At 41.5% G+C, this 27,451-nt stretch overlaps 1 protein-coding gene and 1 long non-coding RNA gene across 2 annotated transcripts in view; one reads left to right on the top strand and one right to left on the bottom strand.

The window, feature by feature from the left end:
* Window positions 1-4,110, bottom strand: part of PSD3 (pleckstrin and Sec7 domain containing 3) — a 185,849-nt gene extending 181,739 nt beyond the window's left edge. Inside the window, exon 1 of the mRNA XM_039350975.1 lies at window positions 3,776-4,110. Coding sequence (XP_039206909.1) covers window positions 3,776-3,796 — 21 coding nt within the window. The 5' untranslated portion in view covers window positions 3,797-4,110. The remainder of the gene's footprint in view (window positions 1-3,775) is intronic.
* Window positions 4,111-4,237: 127 nt separating this feature from the next.
* On the top strand, window positions 4,238-7,726 carry LOC120311458. Its single transcript, XR_005557624.1, has 2 exons — window positions 4,238-4,415; window positions 5,121-7,726. It is a non-coding gene; the product is annotated as an uncharacterized LOC120311458 (long non-coding RNA).
* The last annotated feature ends 19,725 nt before the right edge of the window (window positions 7,727-27,451 follow it).

Raw genomic sequence — 27,451 nt, 5'->3', positions numbered from 1 at the left:
CTATTGGTTTTTCTTCTACCAATGACCTGATTTGAACTTGTAGAGGAAAAAAGTGGCATCTAAATCAAATATACACTTGAAATATACAGTACTTTCAATCACACAGTTACATAAACCTTTATACCTTTCACAAAACAGGAGAGCTATCTGTGGAAAGTTTTCCTGATCATTTGCACTACAAAAACTGCAAATGAAGATTACATTTCTGTTCCCCCATTAAATGGGCTTAAACATTTTCCATTTTTCATTTTTTATATCATATAGGTATGCCACCCCTTATTTGTGCATTTTAATTCAGCAATGGCCAAGTTAGCTGGAGAATTATGGGAACTGAAATGTACAGTTAAAATAACTGTAAAATAAAAAATAAATAAAATAATTCAGACTGGGAAAAGCTGGCTGTTATGTGCAAAACAGAATCTAAAAGTACAATCAGGAAGTCACTGTGGTGAAGGCATGAAAGCTGCACATTCTGCATACTGAACCTCAAATCACGATTCAAGCGAACTTATTTCTCAGAAATCTGCGTAAAATTGGGTTACATGAGACTGGGTTGTGAAGCAAGAAGTCTAGGTCTGGTGTAGTGGTTAAGGCACCAGGCTAGAAAGCGGGAAACCGTGAGTTCAAGTCACGCCTTAGCCATGAAAGCTGGCTGGGTGACTTTGAGCCAGTCCTCTCAGCCCAGCTCACCTCACAGGGATGTCGTTGTGGGGAAAAATAGAAGGAGGAAAGGAGTATTAGCTATGTTTGCTGCCTTGTGTTACTTATAAAGTAATAAAGGCAGAATAAAAACATAACAAATAAATAAATCCAGATTACTGCTATAAACCCACAAATGGGCCTCAGATAAACCTCTTTTTCAGAGACTCAAAATACTTCTGCCAGATCACTTTTAACAGCTGACTCAGACAGTATATGCCAATAGAGGCCAAACAAAGCCATCACATATCAAGTAATCAAGAGCTCAGCTGATTTCAGTGGGACCTAGCCAAGATGTATACAAAAAAGGCGTTTCAGATTTTAAAGTCATCATTTTTTTTGCCACAACTACTTTTATGCATTATGCTTGGATTCACTGCCTTATAGGCACACATGTCCAAACAGTTAGACATCTACAACACAGAGTCATCTCACTCAGCATCTAACAAGCATTTCCAAGCACTGGAACACCAAATATTTGGCTGGTGGGATATGTTCTTTTCAATGGTTTTTATCTTAGATTACTACTTAACCAATCTGCAGTATCCTGAGGATGTCAATCATAATCAGACCTAGTCAGAACATGGAACAGAAGACCACAGAGTAATTCCAGATGTGTAGGACAGACCGAGAAATACAAATCATCCTTGAAAAGGGCAATAGCAACTCCCTTCCACAATATGGCCAAGAAGAAAATATAGATGTTTCTACCTAGGTACTAAGAGATGATCTTCTGAATGGAAAATAACTTCACTTTTGCTTATATGATGGGGCACACAATCATAGTAGATAATAAAGATTACATAAATGTGAAAGAACTATTAATTAGGCAAAGGGGCTGATACATACTTAAAGACCTTGAAAACAAGATAACATTTGGAAGCAGCTCATGCAGATACCTCTCTGATTCACTGACAATAAAGCTAACAAGATTCTGTTATTATAGCCAAACTCACTAAAGTATAGTTCTGATCTTCCTATGGACTTGATTTCCTGGTCTGGTCTACCTCACGGGGCTGACAATCATGTCCAGTGTGATTGTCTTTTGCTGAGTGTAAAATGATCCTCTAAAGGAAACAGCCAAACCATTCCTCCTTTTAATATTGAAAAGAGCCTGGAATCCTGCTGGGATAAATCAGACACTCCTTGAACATTTGCTTACAGTCCTGCATTACACACAGAAATAAATTTCTGTCCCCTACATCTCTCACAAGGCTTGGCCTGAGGAGAACTGAAATACAAAACATCCAGCAGGTACGGGGTTGCCTAATCTAGATGGCACTGTGTAATATTAGCTCACTGACTTGCGACAGACCTGCTGTCCTACATCTGGGGTCTTCCGCTTCTTTCTGCAGTGCAGAACCCCCAGAGTAGTCCCCCCTTAGCCACTGCTCCCAGCTGAAATCCATGCCTTACTCCTCCTTAAAATAATGGCTGTGCCTTAATGCCAAGCAGCTGTGAAAACAGAGCCAAATATCAACATCACTACCAACCGTTCCCAAGAAGTTTTCCTTTCTTTCGGGAGAAACTATTGATGAACATTTGAAAGCACCTTGATTAGTTGAACTCCCTTAGTTCATTGTTGCAATCTGTTAAACTGAGTTTGATCTCTAAAATTATAAATAGGACCCAAACAATCAGATGGAATAGGAAAAAGCTCATCACACATCACACTTCTTTGCATGTAAGAAGAACAAACAGGGACGGGCAGATGCTCACCATCAAACAGAAAAAGGAGAGGAAACCATATGTACAAAGACTTGTAAGTGATTACAAGATGTACAGCCAGCGTGCGCAAATGCTAGGAGCGGAAATGCATATTTGCATATGCTCAACAAATTAACCATTTTTACAGTGTGTAATTAAAAATTGAGGTGCTACATAAAGACAGACAGGTCCTGCCCCAATAGGTTTAAAATCTGATTGCCCACCCCATCCTGTGTATCTCCACTGGCAAGAAAGCTTCCTGGGTGCAATGGGATTTGCTCCTAGGTGAAAGGGTGAAGGATCAGGGGAACAAACGGAGGTGAAGAAAATCAAAGCAACAACTACAGCAAATGAGATGCAAAAATATGTCAACTTGCAAGTTTGTTTTGGCTGCTGAAGCACTTTCATTGTAAATTTTAGATATCTGTGCACTTTTTAATCCATGGATGATTCTGAAGGGATAGGTAGAAATTAGTCTTATTAAAGCTTGCTTAAAATGCTTTAGGTTAACATTATAACACTGCAAATTGCAAAGCGTATTACCAGAACAAAAATAGTTCAGATCATTTCTTTTTTCTTTTTCTTTTAAATGCACGGTAAGAATGCCAGTGTTTTCACACCTGCAATAAACCCGCCAGATAAATCAGTATGATTCCTATGATGGAAGTGGGAGGCGGGGAGAGAAGGAGAAGAAACATGTAATGAGTTCAACCTACAGGGGGGGAAAAATAATCAAGGTTTTCAAATCCAGGGCTGAACTACAAAGCTGGAAGGATGTATCATTACACGATTATAATGGTTTTCTTTTGCCAAGAGGCTCAGATGGAACCATCTCGACTCGTTCTCCCATCATTCTTCCCCTCACAAGAACCCTACCAAGTAAATGAGTCTCAACGCGGCTGAGTAACTTTGGGCACATCTGAGCCAAACCAGAATCTGAAGCCGGGTTTTCTCCACCTTACCATCGGGACTCATTCTTACAAGCCAGGCTTGGGTGTCCCTTCCCCAACCCCGCCACCCTCCACCCAAAAGTCATAAATCTGCTTAAAACGGGGCGAAAGGGGGGGGGGCTTGCCACCAGGACAGCGAAGAGACCTAATTCTTGCAAAGCCGACAAAGGGGGCAGCGCCGGCTCCGTCTTTTGTCTCCCATTCATTTGCCTATGGGCAACGGGGAGCCGATTCCTGGGGTGGGGTCCGGGGCGTGAAGAGCTTTGACACCTGGACAGCGTGGATGGGTAGAAGAAGCACGAGCCACGGGGCATCTCGGGTGACAAAGGCAAGCGCGGAGAAGAAATAAGGCACGGAGGGGGGAGGAGGAGGAGAGGAGGAGGTGAGTTTTTTGTTTTGTTTGTTTCGGTTTTCCTTACCCCACCGTCGCTTTCTTCCATCTTCCATCTCCCGCCTCCTTTCTCTCGCCCGCTGCAACAATAGTCCGAAGAGGGGTGGGCTGCCGCCTCTCTGGCCCCCCGCGCGCGGCGTCCCTCTTCTCCCACCTTTCTGACGCCGAATCCTTTTGTTAAGAGGCAGAAGCCGAGAAGCGCCGCTCAAAGCGGCTGCAGCAGCCGAGGCTGAGGACCGACTGGAGCTCCTCCGGCATTGGGCTCAGCAGCCGCCGCCGCCGCCAGCTCGCTCACACGGCTTGAAGGATGGCGGCGGCGAGGAGTCGGCATGACAACGCGCGAGGGGGGCATCCGCTCCCGAAGCGGCCGCCTCGCCTGACGCTGCCAAGCCGCCCCAGCCCGGAGGGACGGCGACTCGACCCTTCTGAGCATGTGCGAAGCCTTTCTTCCCTGGCCGCCTTCCCTTCAAGGGCCCGCACATGAGCACTGAGGAGCAGCGAAGCCGTGAGGAAGCGTTTCCTGCCCGGAGCGAAGCGAGGCTGGATTGAACCGAAGGGGAGCGGAGCTCGCACCTTTTCTGCCGCGTTTTTCGGGAAGGGCTGCTAGCAATGCCTTTCGCTTTGCCAACGAAAAGGATCGGGGCGAGTTGCCTCTGAATCCGAGTCAGGTATCTGCTGTTTTAGCAAAAAAAAAAAAGACGCCCGCGTGGCAAGGAAGTTTTGGGATCCGTGGATGGCGGGAACTAAGTTTAAAAGGAGGGAAAGGGAAACTTTCCCCTTCCCTCCTTTTAAAGGAAACCCCCTCCCGCCATGAAGCAAAATACGGGGCGAAGGGGCTAATTCTCGGGATAGCGTCCCCTAGAAAAGCGTACTCAAAGGAATAAGGAAGTGTATTCAACTACACGCTGTGGCTGCAATTCTGTACAACCTCCCAGGTGGCCTAAGATTACAACACACACACCCAGTTCCCCCAGTGTTCCACCAGGTGGGATTGTGGAAGCCACGTTGCACTTGTCTGGAGTGCACCACTTTGGAGAAGGCAGCTGCAGGTGGTGTCCCGAGAGTGATTTGTAAGAATAAGCATGAGTCTGTTGAAGTTGCTGGCGAAAATCATGCTGACATGTTGTATGCCTGTTAGAATCCATTTGGTTCCCAAAAAGAACTTTTATATCGGGCTGTAATTATAATTCCATATTGGCTACATTTGCAGGCCTGTTGCCCTGGCCTTGCCCCAAACCCGACCTAAAGACGACAAACCTGGGCTGCTGATGCTCCGGCCTTTTACGAGCAGGGAATATTATATATAAGTTTTATTGAACTTACTTTGGGTTTACGTTAAGATGTGTTAAATTTGCTGTTTCCTTCCCTAAAAGCGACTGCCAACATCCAGCCAAGCAGAAAACAGAAGCAAAAGATAGAAGAACAATAAAAGCAAAAGGCAGAAGCGGAAGACGGAAGCAGAAGATGAGAGATAGAAGCAGAAGCAGGAAAAGAAGTATAAATATAGAAGCAAAAGAGGATAGAAACAAAAGAGAAAGAAGCAGAAGATAGAAGCAAAAGGAGAAGCAGGAAGAAAGAAGCAGAAGACAGATATGGAGAAGCAAGAGGAATGCATTACTATTTATCATGGGAAATAAAGATGCTACCTACCTCCTCTTTCCGTTGGTGATTCGGACCAAGTTTTTTTTTCATATGTGGGCTTGGATTTAAAAAGGGAACTTGTGCTGCTAACCCATTCCTTTCCTACCTGTGGTAAAGCTGCTTTCCTACTGGACAATGGCAAGACTTTCTTTCCAACACTTTGCCTTTGGCAACGGTACAATGTAATGTGGGAAAACGAGGCTCTGGGTTGCATGAACTTGCATGAGTCCCTTTCTGGAATCAAAGTGTTAAACCACTTTTTACCCCTTTACACCTTATTCTATACTGTCTCTGTGCCTCAGCCTAAGAGAGTGACCTTGAGCAATAAAATCGATCCTTCTCCAGGATACAGCTTACCAAGTTCTCCTACCTTTAAACTTTCTTTGCTCGGGAAAGAAAACGGTTCAAAATGGTTACCTTGGATTTTGGCTTCTAACCCAAAGGATCCTTGGTGCTAGCTGGAGTCCTTTCAACAGACGGCCTCTGTAGTACTTTGACCGCTTCCTCCAAATAACTCATGGTTTTATATAATAACAATTATCTTATGCATTCTGCAGAATGGATCAGAAATTACTTTTAATGGCTGTGTTGACTTTTAAGAATTGTATTTATTCTGAAGCCATACTTTAAGATAAAGCCCTCTCCCGTTTGTATATGTATTTTGAATGAGATTGATAGCACTCTAGAAAGGTACGTTTTCTTGTTTGAAAGGTTTTTCAGAGTTACTTTTGCAGTGTATGTAAAAATGTAACATTGTTTACAATGAGGAAATGGTGTCTAAGTGAGAGGGATGAAGAAGGCTGAAGCAGGGAAATCCTGATGACCTGGAACCGAGGACCGCCCTACCTCTGTCCTGCTATGTACTCTTGACTGCCCCTTATCTCTCCCCTATGGAGGCTTTGGCCAAAGTTCTTGAGAAACTTAAAGAGAAGGTGGAAAACCTGACTTCCTTGATACCTGTGGCGACTTGAGCTTCAAAATGCCACGAGGGACTCGGTTTTAAACACTGCAGGCTTTGATCTTATGGAAGAGCATGGCTCTTCCTTAGACCAATTACTCCAAGGGGAAGAAGGTAAGTTAGAGAAGCGATCAAGTTGGTCGACCTGGGAAATGTATAGCCTTGCCTGAAAAGATGCAGAGTGGTTGGAGTTAGCTTTCTTTGAAGTCACTCTGCTTTCCCTGCTGGGTCTGCAAAAGAGAGGGTGAGGGTCCCATAATCGGCAAGGGGAAGACAATCTAATCTTAAGTGCCTAAAGCTCCATGAGCTTTCACGAGTGGAAATCCTGTGGTGGTAAAATCCTATCTGCTCACATGATGCCTCGATTTACAAACTCTGATCGCTTACTGCATAAATTCTGATCTCTGCTGGAGTTGTAACTCGACTACCTGTGCAATCTGTTTTTTTTTAAAAATCCAATGGGACCAATTTCTAATCCCAAAAAATCCAATGGGACCAATCAAATAGCAATGGAGCTTAACTTTGAATATGTTCACTGATTTTAATTTCCTCTTATATTTTGTGTCCATGATTTATTGTGACTGACTGCCTTCTGGCCAAAATTAAAGGTCCTGGTGTCCTTCGGAACCTTGAATGGCTTGGGGATTATCCCACGAGTGCCCTCCCAAGCTATGAAGTGGTCCGGCAAGATCTGCCCTTTCTGGGTTTTCTGGCAGGGAGGAGGGCTTTCTCTGGAGGGTGCAAGGTTAACTTTAGAGCAGTGTTTCTCAACCTTGACAATTTTAAGGCATGTGGACTTCAACTCCCAGAATTCCACAGCCAGCAAAGCAAAGCTTTGTGTGTGATGAGTTGAAGTCCACATGCCTTAAAATTGTCAAGGTTGAGAAACACTGCTTTAGAGAGATGCTCTTCTTCCCCTGTCCAGTGGTTTTTAACTGGACTCTAAAATTTTGGCCTGTGCCAAGCTTTTCGTTTCCAATTTATTCCCAAGTTTGACACCGATATTGATTGTAGCCGGACCTTAGCTTAAATTTTCAATCCTTTTTATACAGATTTAAGCTGCCTCAAAGATGGAATAAACAGAAATTAAGGTTACTTTGATGGGCACTAACTTTTGATTATGTATGTTTGGTGAGGTTTATCTTTAAATTTATTGCGATGGTTAATATATTAAAGTGAGTAAGTAGGGTTAGATTTTACTTTTGCTGCTAGTTTTGAAATTGACAGGATTATTAAAATGTTTTATGTCTACCTAAATCAGCCATTTCTTCCATCTTCAAGGCACTCTTACAAAAGTAAAATCAAAAATATAAAATGTACGTTAGGACATCAGTATGCTTAATGTCAAAAGTAAATGTTGGAATAAATTGACAAACTGTTGAAGGCTTCAAAATTAGGACCTTATTCTTCTCCGGGAAGGCCAAGGATAGCCGGTGGGTGCAAAACTCACAATGGTTGTCTGACAGTTCACAGACCTTGAGCTGGTCCGCACCCAAGCCACTGCGGTTTGCACGAGTAGTATTTACCGGATGGTTATGTAAGTTGACGATTGTATACTATATTCCTTTTAATTGAGATGGGTTGCCATCCAGGTGTGAAGAACTGTAGCTGAGTCCTGCTGGCCGATGAAGGGCCACACTGTCTTCTAGCACCTGTTGTGTAAATGTGTTTCTTGATGCAGCCGCTGCTTGGATAAACACAGCTCAATGCTTCTTTCTGTCTCCATACAGACATAAGCCTCTGAGATGACCCCACACATATGAATTTCAGGAGGATTGCTCTTGTCCTAAACAAAAAGAGAAACGCAGGCTAATTATTTGCAAGAATGCGATATGTTTCCCTTGATTAAGGGAAGAAACATAACACAAAGCACCCAGCTCCTTACCTCTAAACTCCAAGCTCTCACTGTCCCCCACACAAAGGAAAAAGCGGCCTTCTTGGCATTTCTCTTTCCCAAAAGGCAGGCTGATGAAAGGTCTTCAAAGAGGGCTTTACCTGCATCTGTCGAGCAGCTTAGTTCTAGAACAGGGGTGTCAAACTCAATTTTATTGAGGGCCGCATCAGCATTGCGGTTGCTCTCCGGGGGCTGGGTAGGTGTGGCCAGGGTGGGTGCAGCCTTCTGGGTGGGCATGGATGGAATAGGTGTGGCCTACTGGGTGGGTGTGGCTAGCTCTACATGGTTCGCGTCAAGGGTGCCTGTGGGGGCCTGGGCAGGAGTGAGACAGATCTGAGAGTCTCTGGCAGAAGGGGGTGGGACCAGGGCAAGTACCAAGGCATGGTCCACTGGAGGAGCCTCACTGTTCCTCTCAGGCCATGCGGGGGAGGGGGGGCTTATGGAGCTAAGACTAAATGCGTTTCAGCATAGATGGCCACCACAAAATTGTACATTGGCTCCCAGCTGGCCTGGGCCAGGGCCAAGGCAGAGGAGGCCATTCCCTCACTGTTTCCAGAATGGCTTCGCAGGCCACATGAAACCACTTTGTGGGCCGCATCCGGCCCCCCGGGCCTTGTGTTTGTCATGTCTGTCATGTAGACGGGATGAGTTATGAGAAGAAGAAATATATCTTTCTAGAGGTTGATGAGTTATCAAATATGTTTTACTTGTGATGAAAACTATATGGCACTTCTTCACATATTGTTTTTTTTATTATTTGTTCCTTTATTAATTTTTCTTTCTTTATACTTTTGATTTTTTTCTACTTTTTTTTCTTTTATGGCTTTAATTTGTATTTGTTTTTACTATCGTATTTAAAATCTTTAATTAAAAAAATAAAATCCAAAAGAGAGTAAAGAGAGAAAGAATGGGCTCTCAGATTCAAACAATAAAGATGATCCAGGCCACAAGCAGCTTACTCTTTCAATATGATACTTGCTTCATGAAACCAGTATATGAGAATGCAAGATCAATAAAATACTATATTGATGTTTTCACAACTTTCCATCAAAATTAAATATTACAATAAACTTAAAATACTAGTGTTTTAGCATTTGCATGAGGTAAAGACCTTTACTAAGCCTAATGTTTGCTAGTTTCTGAAAAATGTCAACTTAGGGTACAATAGAAAGCAATCATCATTAAATATCAGATGAGTAAAATCTTTGAACAGTGGGAAAGAATCCAGCTGAAGATCTAGAGGGATCATGGCTTTTAAAAGGTGTATGATTGGAAGCTAACAATAAAATATGATAAAAAATGGGAAGCACTCTAACATCAAAATATCTAGTGAAATATTTAGAAACATTTCCACTTCAAAGTCTCAGATCCCTATAAAGATCCATCCACTCTCAACTCCATTTTGTCAGCCACCCCAGAAACGTGTTGCTGTCACTGAAGTTTCTGACAACTAAATAAAGAGAACTCTTTTCCAACATGTGGCCTGCCTTCAGCTCATTTCTACAGCATCCTCCCAGCTTGGAACAGGATCTGGCTTTTCTGTCTGACATAGCATTGCTATACTCTTTATTTATCAAAGGTTGATCTAGAGGGAATCCCTAGAACTTGTTCTGTCTTGTGCGATGCTTCAAAAATCTTCATGTAGGAACAGGAAATCCTAGGATTTTTACAAAACAAAGTATGACCCTTATAAAAATCCCTTCTACATCTCTCTCTCTCTCTCTCTCTCTCTCTCTCTCTCTCTCACACACACACACACACACACACACACACACACACACAAAAATCCAGGATAGAAAATACACAATCACACAGACACACACAAACAGAGGATTTACTTCTCCCATAGTGCTTAACTGGCTGATGGAAGGTGGTGAAATGATGCCATACAAGCTCTTAGTCCACCCTAATTGCCTGCTTAATTATCCAAGAGATCTTGTTAGAGATTAAACTAAATGCTCCTAGTCCACTAATTCCCATTATTTATGGAGGAGTCTGTTCGTTTTCCCTTTCCCAAAACTGAGAGTTCTTAAGATGCAGAGAGGCTGTGCAAAAAACAGGAACCCCAATCAAGAGAAGAAGCATAGTGAATAATGCCCTTCTAAGTTTATTTACAGCAACACCAACGTGCATTGTGACACTGTGGATTCTTTTTTATTTAAAAAAATAATTCTTTCCAAAAGAGGGTGGGGAGAGATTTAAAAAGGATGAAAAGAACAGATGGCTTCATTTGTAGCAGATAGAAAATCATTCCCCATACCCCCCCCCCAATGGCTCCACACGACAGACCATGATTCTCTGTTGTAGTGTGAGAACATAGGCGATTATTTGTATTTATCCTACATTTTTTTAAATGTAAAGTTTTATTAGCTTATAACATATGATATAATAAAAATCCAAACGTAAACAGCGGAAAAGATGGGGAAGGGAAAAGGGAGTAGAGAAGTGAGGTAAGGAAGAAAAAAGGGGGAAAAAATTACAGTGGGAGGTCCCAGAAGTCGTCTTCCAGGCTGCTCAGTTCGTGCAGGGTGGCTTCCTCTTCGTCAGGAGAATCCTGTGAATGACAATGGTTCCTCTTTAGCCATCAGGACAAAAGAGACTCAAAATTCCTTAAAAGAGGCCTATTGAATGGGGATGCCCGAGCAGAACAATGCTTCTGTTGCTGGATACATCTCCAGCAACAGAAGCATTGGTGGAATCCCCAATGGTGGAATCCCCACATCCAGCCCATCCATACTCCAGAAAAGGAGGCTCTCTACTCTTTCCGTGTTAAAACCCTGCCTGGAAGCAGCAGAGTGCTGCAGAGGATGAGGCAGAAAAAGGAAAGGCATAAACAGAATGGGTTACATCCATTTAGGACACCAGTCCACTGCAGCGGGCCCGTCCCTGGTGTTTTCCGGTAAATGAACCAATCACAGCAGAGTTGGGTGCAAATAGTTAACCCAAGTATGTTGTCCCAAGGGCCAGCTTTCATCTTGCTCCAGCACCCGGAGCATTCAAGCACAGTTCACACAGGTTAGGAGAACTGAATAGAGGGCCTCCATCCCTCCCCAACAGAAAACACTTTGTCTTTCTTACCCAGGGACTAGAAGAGAGGTCGGCCTCAGAAGCCACTGCATCCAGGTCCAGGCTTTCCTCTGACTCCTCAGAGGAGTCCACCACCTCTAGGCTACTGGTCCTGGACCTGTCCAGGGCTTCCATCGAATCCTGCAAATAACAGTATTTTTTTTATTGAAAAGTTTTATAAAAGTTACAGTATACACCCCAAAGCCCACCCACCCTAACCCCCCTCCCTCCCCCACTTCCCAGAGCTGAGTACAGGGTTACAAATATAATAATCATACTCTAACTAACATTAACCAACTATATAAATAACCAAGTCCATAATGTGTTTTAACTCCCCTTTAACATAAGTATAAACAAATTAAAAATAAACATAATAATATAAACAAGTTAATATCCTAATTATTAAACAATACAATATCCAAATTGTTAAACAATACTAATACTAAAAATAATAATAAAACTAATAAAAATTCTCCTATAATAAACTATTAATAATAATAATACTCTAAAATTTACTCATAAACTAAATGGAACTTTTTAGTCCCATATTTATTCTGAATATAATCTATCCATCTTCTCCAGACTGAAATGTATCTTTCTTGTGAGTAATCCTTCAAATAAGCAGAAATCTTAGCCATTACTGTCGAGGAGATCGGCCACCTCCTCCTTTATCTCTTGTGTCGCTTTTTTCAAAGCATCTTGAATATCTTTAAGCGTAAATGCTGATGGTGGGGGAGAAAGTGGGGGGGGATGTAGGTTTAGTTTGCAGTGCAGGCTGTGTTACAGGAGAAGAAATTGAACTTTTAGGAATAGCAGAAATTTCAACACTTTGAAGCCATTTTCCTGCCTGTATAAGTCCACTTCTTGTAAAATCAACTATTACAAAGTAAGAAAGTAAAAAGTGAAATCCCAGGAAAAAGAAAAAAAAAGAAAAAATATTCTGTAAAAATTCTTGCTTTTTAGTAAATAACCAAAGTCTAATACATTGTTTAAACTTTGTTTCCAAATGTAGCTCTTTCTTGACACTTCCTTTCAAACAAAGAAACAACATTCCGGCGCCATTTTTTCCTTTAAGTCAAATTAAAATATGGAGAAGATTATTTCTCCCCGAGTTAAAGTTTCAAGCATTCACAATTTTAACTTCTCCTGGTCAGCTCTGTCTGCTTTTAAATTACTCATAAATCCCTTTGAAATGCAGATGTGGGTGCGGCGTCTTGCTTTACTCCTGAAGCTCAGAGCAAAGGTGTCCTGGAGTGCAGAGAAAGCCTCTGGCTTCGAGGGAACTCACACCCTCTGACCTCCAAATAATTAAGGAGGTCTAGGGGAGCTCTACCTCTATCTGAGGTAAACTCTCCCCCCCTCTTCTCCTGAGGAGGAGGTTTCCAAGGTGCGGGATAGTTGATTTTCACTGTCTCCGTGCGCTTTTACACAATCACAGGGCTGGCAGCCCAAAGAAAGCTGCCATCAGTGCAGCATCCCCACCGGAAGTCGTGCAACAGAAGACACTTTGTCTTTCTTACCCAGGACCTGGAAGAGGGGCCGGCCTCGGAAGCCACTGCAGCCTGCTGCAGGCTTTCCTCTGACTCCTCAGAGGAGTCCACCTCCTCTAGGATACTGGTCCTGGACCTGTCCAGGGCTTCCATCGAATCCTGCAAATGACAGTATTGAGGTTCAATCCAAAGCTCTCTGCATCCCAATAAGATGGCTGAAGCAGAGGGTGCATTGGCCCCATTGCCAAACCTTTCTTACCACTGAGGAGGGTGTTATATGCTCTTCTTCCACCACCATCTCGGTCCTGTTCAGAGGAAGAAGGTGAAATGTTTATGGACAAGTTAGCTCAGCCTCTTCTTTTCAAGATGGGCAACTTAGCCTGCCCATCTTTTTCTCCCTTTCAAGCTCCTACTGAACAAGCAGGGGTCTTCACCCTCTGAGATGCTACCTACCTCGGAAGACAGGGACTCCCTCTCAGGCCATCCCCTGATTCCCAATTTGGGAAGAGCTCCAATGAATCCTGAAATAACAGTGCAGACATTATGTTAACATATCAACAAACCTGCTATGAAAAGGCTTCTGCTATTGCCATCCTGATGAGCTGGGCAGGCCTTACCGATTCATTGGGGTTCTCCAGAATCATGGTGAGCTGCGGCCTCCATCTGTCATTTCTGAGGAGAGAATGAAGGACCAATGATCAAAATTAGTCATGGGCCCTTTTTTTAAGACTGGACACATGGAGGCTTCAAGAGGCCTGCCAGCCAGCTTGCCAAGAGGGTTGCCCAGAGTCATTCCTCTTTTAGCAGAAGCAGAGGTAGAGAGCAGAGATGCCTCCCCTCTGCAAACAAAAGCTGAGGACACATACCTTGTCCGAAAAGGAAATTTCTCCTCTGTCCAGGGGCTCCGGGCAGTCACCTCATGACCCATCAATGCCTGAAAGTAACAATGATTCATTTGAAGTTATAAATCAAAGTTCTCTCCATGTGATTGTCTGTATTCCCAGGAGAGGGGGCCTACATTGTAGAGGGCAAAGAGACAGCAGAATGTGGAATATTAGGCCAACAGGAAGAGGCTCAAAATGCTCTTCCCTCCTATTTCCAGCATTTCCCCTTTCAAGCCATCAAAATTATTTCACAAATCCAAGGGGTTCTTCTTGCGTTTGCTAGGCTGGCTAACAAGCACAAGAGTGAGAATTACTCCCTTCCCCCACCCTGTTTTGAGGCATTAACACCCCCCCCCCAAACATATTGCAAAGCCATCCTTACCCCTGGACAGGGAGAGCTCCTTTCCGGACAAGAGGGGCTCCGCAGCTCACCACCTTCCTGTGCCTCCTCAATCCTGATCAAAGGAAGAAGGTGACATGTCAAAGAACATCCATCAAGCTCAGCCTCTCTTTTCTAAGACTGGCAGTCAGCCTGCCCATCGTTTTGCCCCTGCAATCCTCTTGTGGACAGGAAGCCATCTTAGGAAGAGGCTCTTACAGACTCTGCAGTCCATCAAGGGTGCCCCACCACGCCCAGGGTATAAGGAGAAATCATGGTACCTGTCAGGAGGCACAGGAAGACAGCAGCAAAATATCTTTCTCAGATGTTTGCAGATATTCTGTGAAGAGAAGAGAAAATAGATGTGAGCCAGTAAGAAGACTTGGGAACCATGATTTTCTCCCCTACTGACAGTTTCTTGGCATCTGAGATGGCCACACTTACTCTAAAAAACTTTCGTGCTCCCATGACCAGGGACAAACAGGGATTTCTCCTTGCCGGTTCCCTGGTCAAGCACGAATGGGCAACTGTCCACTGGTTGGTGGCTTTTTGTTCCCTCGGCAACCAAGGAAAAAATGGCCACATTCTGAACCTACAGGGCAGCTCACTTTGCACTAGGAGTGGCTGGGTAACCCAGTGGCTGACATTCTTGGTCACCTTTGGCCTCTGCCTTTCATGTGGGAAGCTGTCTTTTCATCAACAACAGAGAAGCATAATTATTATTTTTTTATAAAGTTTTATTGATTATGTATGTATGTGTGTGTGTGTATATATATATATATATATATATATATATATATATATATATTTAAAAGAGTTCAATAGTAAACTTTCAACAAAAACGTGTTTTCTGAGTATCTTATTCACTAATACAATTTAAATTCCTAATCCCTAGATATTTTCTCTAACTGTTGATAAAATAGGTCCCAAATTCAGGTTTATAGTCTATGTGTTTCTCTAACATTTTTTCCAACCAAGTGTGAATTTTTCTCCAATCTCCTTGCTTTAACACAGTGGTTCTCAACCTGTGGGTCGGGACCCCATTTGGGGTCAAACGACCATTTCATGGGGTTCGCCAAACAACGCAGTCCGCCATTTTTTTTCCTTTTCCCTAGCTGTCCTACTCCCTCTTATTGGTGGCCACACCCACTTGGGGGTCACCACAACATGGGGAACTGTTTTATGGGGTCACGGCATTAGAAAGGTTGAGAACCACTGCTTTAACACATGTCCACCACATATGATAATAGGTACCTGGTTTCTGCTTACATTTCCAACATTTCTCTGACATATTTTTAAACATTTTTGCTAATCTTGTTGGTGGCAAGTGCCATCTATAGAACATTTTTGTGTAAGTTTTCTTTATATGAAGCTGACATTGTCAATTTATAGTTTCTTTCCCACAACCTTTGCCACTTCTCTAAGTCTATATTCTATCCAGACTTCTTTGCCTATACTATCATTGTTTCTTTTACCTGTTCATCTTCCATTTTCAGATTTAATAAGAAATTATACATTTTTAATTAACTTTTCATTGGAAGTTAATAATATCTGGTCAAACATAGTCTGCTCTTTATAAATTCCAAACTGTTTAATATCTTTATAATATCTCACCTGTATTTGTAAATATGACCACCATGTTAAATCAATACCCTGATTTTCCATCTGTTGCCTAGATTTTAAGTTCCAATCAGAATTTAGAATATCTTTATATATGGATATTTTATCGAGACTGACTAGATTTGGATGTACAAATGCTTCCATTGTTGAGAGTCATCTTGGAATTTTCAAACAGATCTTACATTTTATTTTTTTCCCATGTTAATAATAGTGCATTTCCAATATAATGGTTTTGGAAGTATTTATGTATTTTATTTTTTCCATACCATAAAAAAGCATGCCAACCAAGTTGTAAATCATGAAACCACTTCGCAGGCCACATCCAGCCTCCGGGCCTTGTGTTTGACATGTCTGTTCTAGAAGGTGGGAGAAAACAGGTGTTAGGCAGACTGCTTCTTGCCCCTAAAGAGGGCTGAAGACAAATGCAAAACAGCTACTGAAGTTGATCCTATGCGCAGAAAAACAGTGCTAACTCAATAGGACCCAAAATATTGGAACAATTCTGTGTTTCATTTGCCACCAGCTTGCCGCAAAGCTACCCACCTACCTATCCCATCTGCTTTCTGTTTTGGATTCTGCTGCTAAGATGGCCCTGGAGGACCTTTCTGAATCTCCCCCTCTGGTCAGAAACTACAGCATCAGGGCCCATAGGAAAAGGCCTTTTCTGCTCAGCTACTGGACGGTGCAACAGGACCCTGGAGAGCAGCTGTTTGCCTGACCCTTGAAGGATTTAAGAATTAAGGTGATTGTGCATCTTTTTGACCGAGCTTCAACCTGAAACTTATCCCAATGCTTAATTTGAACTAATTTCAATGGCATAATGCTCCAATTTTCATTAATATTTTTACCAAAGTAAGCACCGTGATGATATAAAAACCAAAAGTACTGGTGTTGCGAATCCGCTCCTCCCCGCAAAATCTGAAGGGCTTTACAGAACCAGTGGGGAACAGGAGCCTAGCCTTCCTTGCCCAACTCAAACTGGCGTAGTTTTCCCAGAGCTTAGTGTCCTTCAGAGCTTAGCGTCCTTCCATATGAAGGAAGAACACAACGCCAGGAGGAGAATCGGAAGAAAACAGGGCTGCCATTTCCAGAATGGAGAAGGGAGACATGGGGTGATGCAGGGCAGCGAGAAAGTGGTGACCAGCAATCGTTGTGCAGTAGAAGGAAGTACGGAAGACTCATTGCCAATGCAACAGGATGGCCCCAAAACATCAGTGAAAGGTGGAGTTTAAAGCAGGGAGCAACATTTCACCTTTGAATTGCAGGAGAGGTGGGTGGCAGCAACTCCTCCCCTCCCCCATGCCTCTCCCTCTGCCTGCTGCCAATGCTGCTGCCTCACCTATGATGGCTGCTGCGAACGGGAAAGGTGGAGAGCCCCAATCCTCAAAAGGCAGCTGGGACTTCCATATCCCATGCAGCGCAGGTGTGTCTGAGCACCACAACCACCAGGCCAACTCTCCAAGCAGCAAGTGGAGGCAGAGATGCAGGGGGAAGGCACACAATCCGGCCTGCTGTATACACCGGGCAACTGCATGGTTGCCTGCCCTGTCCCGGTTGTGACAGCCGCGGCCAAAGACAGATGGTCTTTCAGGGAGGCGTGGCTGGGCCACGGGGTCCCAGCGCTCCAGGAGCTAAAGAGCCAGGCGCCCAGGGCCCTGGGCAGCCAGCGCTGTCATCCAGGGGCTCCATACAGCCTATAGGTTGGCTAGGCTTTTCCGATGAATCAGGTCCTAGCCCCCAACCTGGTCCCACCAGAGACCCCTGGATCCCCCCCCGTCCCACCTGGGCTCCCACAGGTGCCCCCAATGCGAGTAACGTGAATGTGATCATACCCCCTCAGGGCAGCCACCCCTGCCCCGCCACTTGCCTCACTTCATTTCTGGGGCTTATTTTGGGGTAGGGCTTATATTAGGAGCATCCTGAAAAATCATATTTTGGGATCATTATAGTGAAGCCAGGTTTCACATGACATTTCTGCTCCAGACACTAAAAGATCTAGAATTGCCTCGTCCAGGAAGAACTGCAGGTTCAGTCCTTCACTTTTCCTTGATTAGGATGCCTTGTGCAGCTTTTCTTATAAATCTAAAAAAGATTTAAAAGGCAGGCTTGGATGTGTATTCCTGCATTTTGCAAGCCCAGCACAAGATATACAGAGAAAGTCATCAGTTTATTGACTCAAGTGTGACTCACACTTAAGAGAAATCCAGACCTGGAGCACAAAACAGATTAATCTGGGCCATGTGTCTGAGACCAGTTTTTCTCATTAGTTGTGCTTTCTCTTTTTCTCTCTCTCTTACTCCCTCTGCATACCAGCTGCTGAAAGAGAAGAGAATCTTGATCAGATTCTTGCTTTTGGACTGATTTGGCACAGTAGGAAACAGGATACAAGAATATATATTTCTTCTCTCTCACCCCCTCCCCCAAATGTATAAATATATCATTGGAAGTTTCTTTTAAGATAATTTATCTTTTCTAATCAGATTTATAGAAAACAACCAGCAACCAGGAAATTACCGAGAAGAGCTTATGTGGCTGAAGGAGTCTATCAACAGAAAATCAAGATCTTAAAATCATGCCAACGAACTGGAAATCTTGTGGTTTTAAATAGAGGATGGGTAGATATTTATCCTTTTTAGATGCTGGCATATTTAGAGTCTTTTCATAGAGGCCTTCTTTTTTTTGTAAAAATAACTTTCAGGATTTGTTTGCCAGGCATATTATTCCAATAAATGGTGGTAAGGATAGAGAAAGATAAATTAAATATAGAAATTGTTTATCCATGGTTTATTGTATAAATCAATTTAATGAGGTTGAGGAGCATGCTTCTACCATAAGCTATAGCTTAGTTTATTAGATTCAATTATTCATTTTAGGAATATAAATCCAACATAAGTCACATAAGGTGAATATTATTTTAATATTTCATTTTCAGAGGTTTTTTTAAATCATTTTTTAAATATTAAAGCTGTTGCCCAGGCTTTCAGTGACCTAGATATTAGGTATTTACAACTGTGTATCTGTTAACAATGAGGGATGCATTATGCTGTAAATCTACAAACTTATAAACATTTAGAGCTCATACCTATGAATTTTAAACAATACTATAGTAGACAATCCAATTGTCTTCTAGTATCTGTAACTACTGGAAAATTATTACTCCTGAGTTATATGAATAAATGAATGTTTATTATGGTATATCATCAGTTATTAAACACTTTTTAAATATATTTGTGTATGTGTGTAGGAAATGACCAGGCTGAGCACAAGGGAGGGGTCAAACCCGTCATCAGTCTTGAATCCCTTCATGCCCACAAGAAATCTAAGTCCAGCCCATCTTGAATTCCATTGACTCTTATCTACCGCCAATTTGCTTTGACCGTTAGTAATTCAGATTCTTGTAGAGAGCATAAGCTTGCAATAAATCTTTATGCCCGTTTGAACTGCCTGGATTTCCTGATTTTCCTGTGCTTGACAATATGTGCCTTCAAGCAAATGTTGACTCCTAGTGATTGCCTAGACAGGCCCCTGCAGTTCTCCTGGCAAAATTTCAGAAGTAATTTGCCATCGCCTCCTTCCTAGGGCTGAGAGAGATGGATCAATCCAAAGTTACCCAGCTGGCTTTGTGCCTAGGGTAGGACCAGAATTCACAATCACCCAGATTCTGGTGCCTTAATCACTACACCAAACTGGCTCTATTAAGCATGTTATATACATGAACTAATATTAGTTAGCTACTCCTGAATTATGCTATGTAACAAATCTGTGATTTGGGTTGATATTAAGCTAAGTCGGAATCCAATTTGCTTGGTTTCGGCATCGTTCACATATAAACCTTGGTTTTATGGATTGTCCGTCATATCTGATGCCTTAGTGTAATGTGTGAATAAATAACATTTAATAAATGTCTTATTTGTGTCTTATTCAACAAGCCATGGAGTTAATTGTGACTTGAGATTTTTTAATATAAGGAGTGACCTGATGGATAAGATCAAGATCCAACAAGCTAGTCCTGCATGATTATGAATGATCTCTCCAGCCAATTACAGGGACTAGATCAGGGGTAGGCAACCTTGGCTCTTTTATGACTCGTGGACTTCAACTCCCAGAATTCATGAGCCAGCATGGCTGGCTCAGGAATTCTGGGTATTGAAGTCCACAAGTCATAAAAGAGCCAAGGTTGCCTACCCCTGGACTAGATGAACTATCGAAAAGTAGCAAGGGCACATGATTCCTTTCTCCTGATACATTACAATACATGCAGTGTTTGATATATTTTTTATGACTTCTATAAAAGGGCCTTCAGAACTTTTCATATGGAATATGGGGAAGAAAGTAGCATTTGTGTAGCCTGTACTCTGGCTGCAGGGCAAGGTTTTCAAACCTAGAGTGGAGTCTGCCTCTATCTTGGTTTACAGATCCTGCTGCTAGCCTCCAGCTGTGAATTAGCCACCCTCACAGAGAGAGCTGTAGCAAGCTAATCTAGAAACTTTACTGTGCACCAAGACATATGGTTGCAATTTAGTTGGCGACAGCGTGTCAGCTAACGTGCCAGATGAATGAATAAGACTCGAAAAATTGCCAGAGAGGGGGATAGGGAGAACAGGGTGGAATACATCCTTTGAATCACTTAAATTATATTAATACTCAGCATTTAGACCACTTTTCACATATAGTACGTAAGTCTTTTTTTTTTTTTTTTGTCCTTAGAGCAACTTTGTAAATTCAATATTGTTACTACAAAAATGTGATCTGCAGCAAAATGTTTCCTTTCCCAAAAAAAAAAAAAAGAAAGTTCCACTCTTGGAACTCTAACAGGGCAGTCTGTTCTTTGCTCCCTTGCCACATTCCTTTTCTAACTATAATGGTATATTCCACCTGTCCTAAATGTGCTCTTTAGAGGCTCTTTATTGATGTTTTTGCCACATGTACACTCATGTATCGATCCACTTTCACAAATCTTGCAGTTCTGTCAAGCACGCTGAGGCAACTCGTGTTCCTGCATTCTCTTTTGGTTCAGTCAAAATGTACCAAGCACAACAGGAGGTTTCAATGTTAGTCTTATGTTGCAGGTGAGAAGAGGTTGGTGTTAGTGCAGGGTTACAAATAGGAACCTACTGGATCATGATGGAGTCAAAGAAAGGAAGCTCTTGGTTTATATCCATTGGAGATACCTAAAATTTCTATAGAAATTTTACATTATATTCAAGACGTATAATTTATACGGCTATATTGATCAGGTTGATCCAGCATTCTGTTCCTATTCCTGTATCTGTGGGAACATCACAGGTGTAGCATGCCAGCAATAGCACCTTCACACTTATTGTCCCAGCAGCCTCTGGCATTACACTCCTGGTAATGAAGTGTTATACAACCATCACAATTAGGATTCGTTGGTACCCTTCTTCCACATTCAGTGGTATAGTTCTGGAGACAATTAGTGTAAGACAAATGTAATGATGTATGTTGATATGGTGCAACGAGACTGTAGAAACAGACTAAAGATCCGGCAAGAATTATTTAGCAAAGAGCAAAATTTACCATCACTGATATGTTTACAGAGTGCTGGAAAAATAAAAAGCCGCATCAAGAAAGGAAGGTTTTTAAGATGAATTTGAAACACATGTACAGAATCAAAATGTATATATAGATTGCCATTAAAATATGACAAGGAGACAATTGGAACAAAATGTTTTACAGATGGTACATAATTCTGTCCATAATTGGAAAAATAAATCATATAATAAATGTTGAATATGTTTTAATACAGAAGGAATATTGTATCATGCTTAGCGATCGTGTAGAAAAATTCAAAACTGCTGAAATATATGTATACAAATTATTCCCCTGTATCTTTTCTCAACCATTTTTCTATACTACGTCCAGTTGTACAATAATCTTGTAGAGTTACAGAAATCAGAGCTACTGGTATATATAACATTTCAAATAATATAGATATGCAGAAAGATACCATTTATATATACTAACTAAAAATATACTAATCTTAGTTATCTATTTCATAATAATCTCTCACTGGTTTTCATTAAGCCATCCCTTACAATCACCAAACCACCTTCAGTCTGTTTCAGCTTCTAAAGTGACAAGGGGCAAAATCAGTGTGTGTGTGTGTGTGTGTGTGTGTGTGTGTGCGCGCGCGCGCGCGCAAGCTTGTTGTTCTAAACCTGGCTTTTTTAGTTATGTTGGAACTACAACTCCCAGGACCATGACCACATTGGTGAAACTTGTTAACAATACTAATCCTCCAAAAACTGGAAAGCACCAGATTGGGGAACACTGAAGTAGCTAGTAGAATTTTCTATTTAGTTACTTGTCAAACTAATTTAATTGCAACACCGTTGGGCAAGTTGTAAGTCATCAAAAAGCTATGCCAAGGGAGGATGTGTACTGACAGATTTAAAGGAGAGATTATCTGAAGGGAGGAGCACCCTGGCCTTAAGTAAATGTCATTAAAACCATCCTGTGGAGAAGTATGTATGATATTTCCTTTTGTTGTTATGTTTAAGACAGCCCTTGCACCTTGCAACTCTTCCATACTGTACATTCACCACAAAAACATTTGGGTGGCCCAGTGTCTATTTGAAGGGCTATGCCATCAGATCCTGTTAAAAATAAGATCAAGGGCCCTAGAACTATGCTATTCTGGAAGGCAAAATAATGTAATCTAGTATGAGATTAGGAAAGCCTCAGTGGGTAACTGTCTACCAGGAAACAGTGTTCTAAGTCAAAATCTAGTCAAACAAAATAAAAGGCTTAATGCAACGAGTGGACTTGTTTCCATCTCTCAGACAGACCTACTCATAGGGTTCTATCCATATGGTCAAATGAAGAAATCCATAGATCATTTTGTGATTAAAATCTAATTTCATAATACCAGGCAAAAGATCTAAAATACACTTCTTTAAGATACATGAAAAAAGGAACAAATACAGCTTCTTTGAAAATGAATTTTCTACAATTTGTGGCCCTTGTTGACTGCAGGGAAGAGATTTAGAAAAGCATTCCTTGACTGTGCATATTCTCCTTTGATATTGTCACAGAATTATATCTTGCAAATATATCAACTACATATTAGCTGCCCTTGGGGTCTAAAGCCAGCTCCGTTACCCTGCTTAGGATGCAGATGAGTGAGGGAAGCTTAAATTTCAGCTTTTAGCCATGGCATATGCTGGGAACTACAACTCCCAGGAGGGTCTATGAGGAGTTGTGAACATGCAGCAACCACAGTTAGCATGCTTTCTGACTTCCTCAACCTGGCAACTTCCAAATGTGTTGGACTACAATTCTAGAATCATGGATAGAATACTCCAGCAGTTCTGGAAGCCAGTGTTGAAAAAAACTGATATAGTAAATGTGACTTGGAATAAAGTTCTCAAATCACATAGTACACCAAGTACTCATTGAGAATGCTCACATAATTATCTAGTTCCAAATCAAGCCAAGAGATACTTTACAATTATGCGCAATTGATATGCATCAGTGTTGTAGTAAGTAAAATAAAAACATAAAAGTAACATTGGGAGCCAAGTTGATCTAGTGCAGGGGTAGGCAACCTTGGCTTTTATGACTCGTGGACTTCAACTCCCAGAATTCCTGAGCCAGCCATGCTGGCTGAGGAATTCTGGGAGTTGAAGTCCACGAATCATAAAAGAGCCAAGGTTGCCTACCCCTGGAGTGGTTAAGACACCAGGCTGGAAACAGGGAGAGTGTGAGTTCTAGTTCCTTCTTAGCCATGAAAGCCAACTGGGAAACCCTTGGACCAGTCACACTCTGTCAGCCTAACTCACTTCACAGGATTGTTGTTGTGGGGAAAATAGGAAGAGAAAGATGTGTTGAATATGTTTGTCGCCTTGAGTTATTTGTAAAAATAATAAAGAAGGGATTTAAACAATAAACAAATAAAAATTATTTTCTAAAGTTTAGGAGCCATTGTTTGTTTTAGCACTGAGTAAACCACAATTAACTGGGTTCGTATATGGCAGGGAGTTTGGGCTTAGTTAGGCCACAGCTATGGTTTACAAACTGAGTTGCCAAAGGTGCTAAATGAAAATTAATCAAGTGACATTATGTTTTAAAAGGATGAATGAATCCAGTCGGTTCCCAGATATAATGGTTGCAGTAGGTACCACAAGCTTCTTTTCGCAGTCATTCTCTTTTAACTTCCCCACTGATTCTCAGGATCTAGTTCAGTGCATTCTAGACAAAAGCCAAATTTGTCATCCTGTGGCTTGAATGACCAAGGATTGTAGAATTAATCATCTTTAATTACCTGGCACACCAGCAGACAGGATGCTACAATGGATAAAATGCTAGATTAGGAGCCTGGAGACCACGCTCTAGTCTACCCTGAGCCATGAAAGCACACTGGGTGACTTTGAGTCAATTTCTTGAATCAACCTCTCAATTCAAGGGTTGTTGCTGAGGAGAAAACTAGAAGGAGGAAGCACTATGTACCTCATTATGAACTCCTGCAGGAAAGGCAGGACAAAAACACACATAGATTGGTGTTACATTTAGGTGGCAGACTTTTCTATTTGTCTTTTTTAGAGGAGTTGTTCATTTTGTAAAGTTGTGCAACTCTGCATCATAAGCCATGCAGTTTCTTCTGATTTTAACTGCTTCCAGGGTGCTTCTTAATAAAAGTTGACATCTTAAGCTACTACAATCACGGTCCTAGCCTCTGGAAGGCATTTACAACTTGAAGTGAACGGTAGGTTTGAGGTGGACAATCTTTTGGTTGTTGGAAGCTATACATGGCACAGTATGGAGAGGACTGACAGTCTCTCTTGGTAGGGCCATCGCGCAAAATAGCCCAGGGTGATGCCACTAAGATAAGAATTTGCTCCCATGTGTTAGAATGGGAGGCATTTTGAGATGTTTCCTTTGCTTCTGAAACTATATTAAGCCAATGTTAAAGTCTACATTACATATGTTGTGAGAGTGTTCCCTGAAAATACTGGGAAACTGCATGACTGATTTTGGACAATTGTGATATGAGGAGTCCACTGCAAAAAGAGGGTCTGGGGCAGGGTTGCCAGCAGGTAGCCCTTGACTTATAACCATTTATTTAGTGACCATTCAAAGTTACAACAGTACTGAAAAAAAGTGACTTATGACTGTTTTTTACACTTACAACCATTGTAGGATCCCCATGGTCATGTAATCAAAATTCAGATGTTTGGCAACAGACTCCGATTTATGATAGTAGTTGCAGTGTCCTAAGGTCATGTGACCATCTTTTGCGATCTTTTTTGATAAATATTTTATTAATTTTCTAATTTTACAATCATGAGTACTTAATAAACAACAGGTTGTCTGGGTCCATTGGTAATTCAGTAGTATATATTAACTCTCTCAGTCTAGTTCCAATACTACACCATCCAGTCCTTCCTTGGTCCTTTCTTCTTCCGGTGGTATGCATTTTTCCAAACTGGGCAAATACAATTCTTGTTACTGTTAATACATATACAATTAAATATAGACACCTTCATCATATTTTTCTGGTATTATACATAATATCGATAGTGTCAGTTTATAATATCTTTTCTAGCCAGAACATATCTCAATTGTACTTGCATTTAAAATCCATTTGTTCAATCAATATCCTGTCTTTCCTGCTTTTTTAAAATTTTAATTTCCTATCAATGTTCAAAATATCTCTGCTTATAATTTTCTCATAATAAATTATATTTGGGTAACCAAAAGCTTCCCTTATTCAAACTCTTTTAAAATTTTCATATTTCCCATCTCATAACAAAGTATAATATTCTAGTTACAAATCCTATCCTTCTAATTATAATACTTTTATTTCTAAGTTATCGATTTTCTTAACCATATTCAAACATCTGTTTAATAGTATAATATCCCATCTAATAGGTCAAAACCTCTATTTTTTTCAACCTTACTCTAGCTTTCTTCCTTTGCCAAATAACTTTCCAAGTCAGTGCGTTTGAATCATCAAGTAATTCTTCCTCTGGTTTTGTATATATTGTTTGGAATGAGGAAGAGAATTTGATTGAAGTGTTTTGGGAAGAACGCTCAACCCATTTACATTCATTAAACAGTCTCCGTCCTTCTCCTTCAGTTTTTCTTTTCATTTCTTGTTTGTCATTGACACCATCTTCCAGCTTTCCAAATCCAAGCCTATTTTACAGACTTTCAAATATCTTTTCCAAAAAAAAGTCTCAAAGGTACTTTTAGTCCCCAAATTTCAAAGCTATACATCTGTATTAATTCCAAATTGATCTTATAGTTTTCTCTATTTTCCCCCAAAGCAATTAATTTGCTGTTTTTCTTTTCCGGAGGGAGTGGGGCAAAAACTTCCCTCTCATCGGGGAGGATTATTTGGTTTGGGCATTCTTTTTTCCAGGAAAGTAGTATTAAGGTCATAAAAAGAAGATAAAGTCTCACCCAGTTCCATCCACGTTGCTCAGAAAATGCTAGTTAATGCTTATCTTCGGTTGTCAGCAGCTTCTGACTGGCCACACGAATGTAGCCAATCTTTCCCCTGCCGGTTTGGAAGGCTACCTCGGATCCAGTGGAAGGGCTGCCGCCCCTCTGCTATCAATGAGGGTCCCCTCCTTCTTAGTCGCCTCTGCAGGGCAACTTTTGACCCATTTTAGAGGGCAGGGCAAAATCAAATGTGGAAGATGGAGCCCCGTCTTCCTGTGTCCATTACACCATGACGTCTAATCGGAAGTCCATCTTTTGCGACCTCTGACAATCAAGGTCAATGGGGAAGACAGATTCACTTAACACCCGTGTTACTAATTTAACAACTATAGTGATTCATTTAACAACTGTGGCAAGAAAGGTCATAAAGTGGAGCAAAACTCACTTAACAATTGTCTTGCTTAGCAGCAGAAATTTTGGGCTCAATTGTGGTTGAGGATTACCTCTACTCCACAGGTACTCTTCTAACCAAATCAAATACGGATTTTTCCTCAATTTCTCCGCTCCATATACAAGTAAATGTAACAATGTAGTAGCAGCAGAGGCAATACAGCTCATGCAAACAGAGCAAGGGCCACTGGGTTGCATGACTCCCTGGCTGCTTGTACAACGAGTTGGGGGGAAATAACTATAGGAAACAAGTACTAATTGCTGGTTCAGGAGATTAAAAATGGCCACGTTGCTAACTTTAGCTTCTGTAACTCAAAGAGGTTTTTCATATAGTACCTATGGATGGAGATGCTAATTCACAGAAATTGTGCTTCTCACAGATGTAATCTTATTTTGTAAGCAAGGTGTCAGATTACAGAGGCATGTGGGTATCATATATGAATTTGCCAGTGGTTGCAGCTAACACTCATCAACCAAGCTTTAAAGAGCTACTAGTATTTCCAAAAATCTACCTATCTCACAGAATGAACTCTACATCACTGTCAAAGTAGGATTCCTGACAGTAGATCAAGGGAACAACATTCTGAATGCTTCCCTGTGTAAAGGAAGGTGGGGGGACCCACACACATGTACTTACAAATAGGAAAAGTACCCAGGAAAAGACAGAGAAAACAAGTGCTAATTTTCTAGAAGTGTTAGAGGAGAACAAAGCAGTTTTAATTGCTTTGTCTCAGCAAGGAGAACAATCTCTACATGACGCCCATCAAATCAAACCAACTACCCATTCACTTAAGCTTTATGAATTCCAGAAAATAAAATTCTTACTATATTCTTTTGGCATTCAGCTGCTGCCTTGGGATTTTATTACAAGATGCAAGACCTAAATTTACAGAAGGCACTATTCTGTGTCAGAGC

The sequence above is a fragment of the Crotalus tigris genome, unplaced genomic scaffold (genome assembly GCF_016545835.1).
Source record: "Crotalus tigris isolate CLP2741 ecotype Arizona unplaced genomic scaffold, ASM1654583v1 scf7180000018368.3068619, whole genome shotgun sequence".
Lineage (NCBI taxonomy): Eukaryota > Metazoa > Chordata > Lepidosauria > Squamata > Viperidae > Crotalus > Crotalus tigris.
Note: the sequence above shows the minus strand (reverse complement) of the source record. Positions and strands in the feature narration are given on the sequence as shown.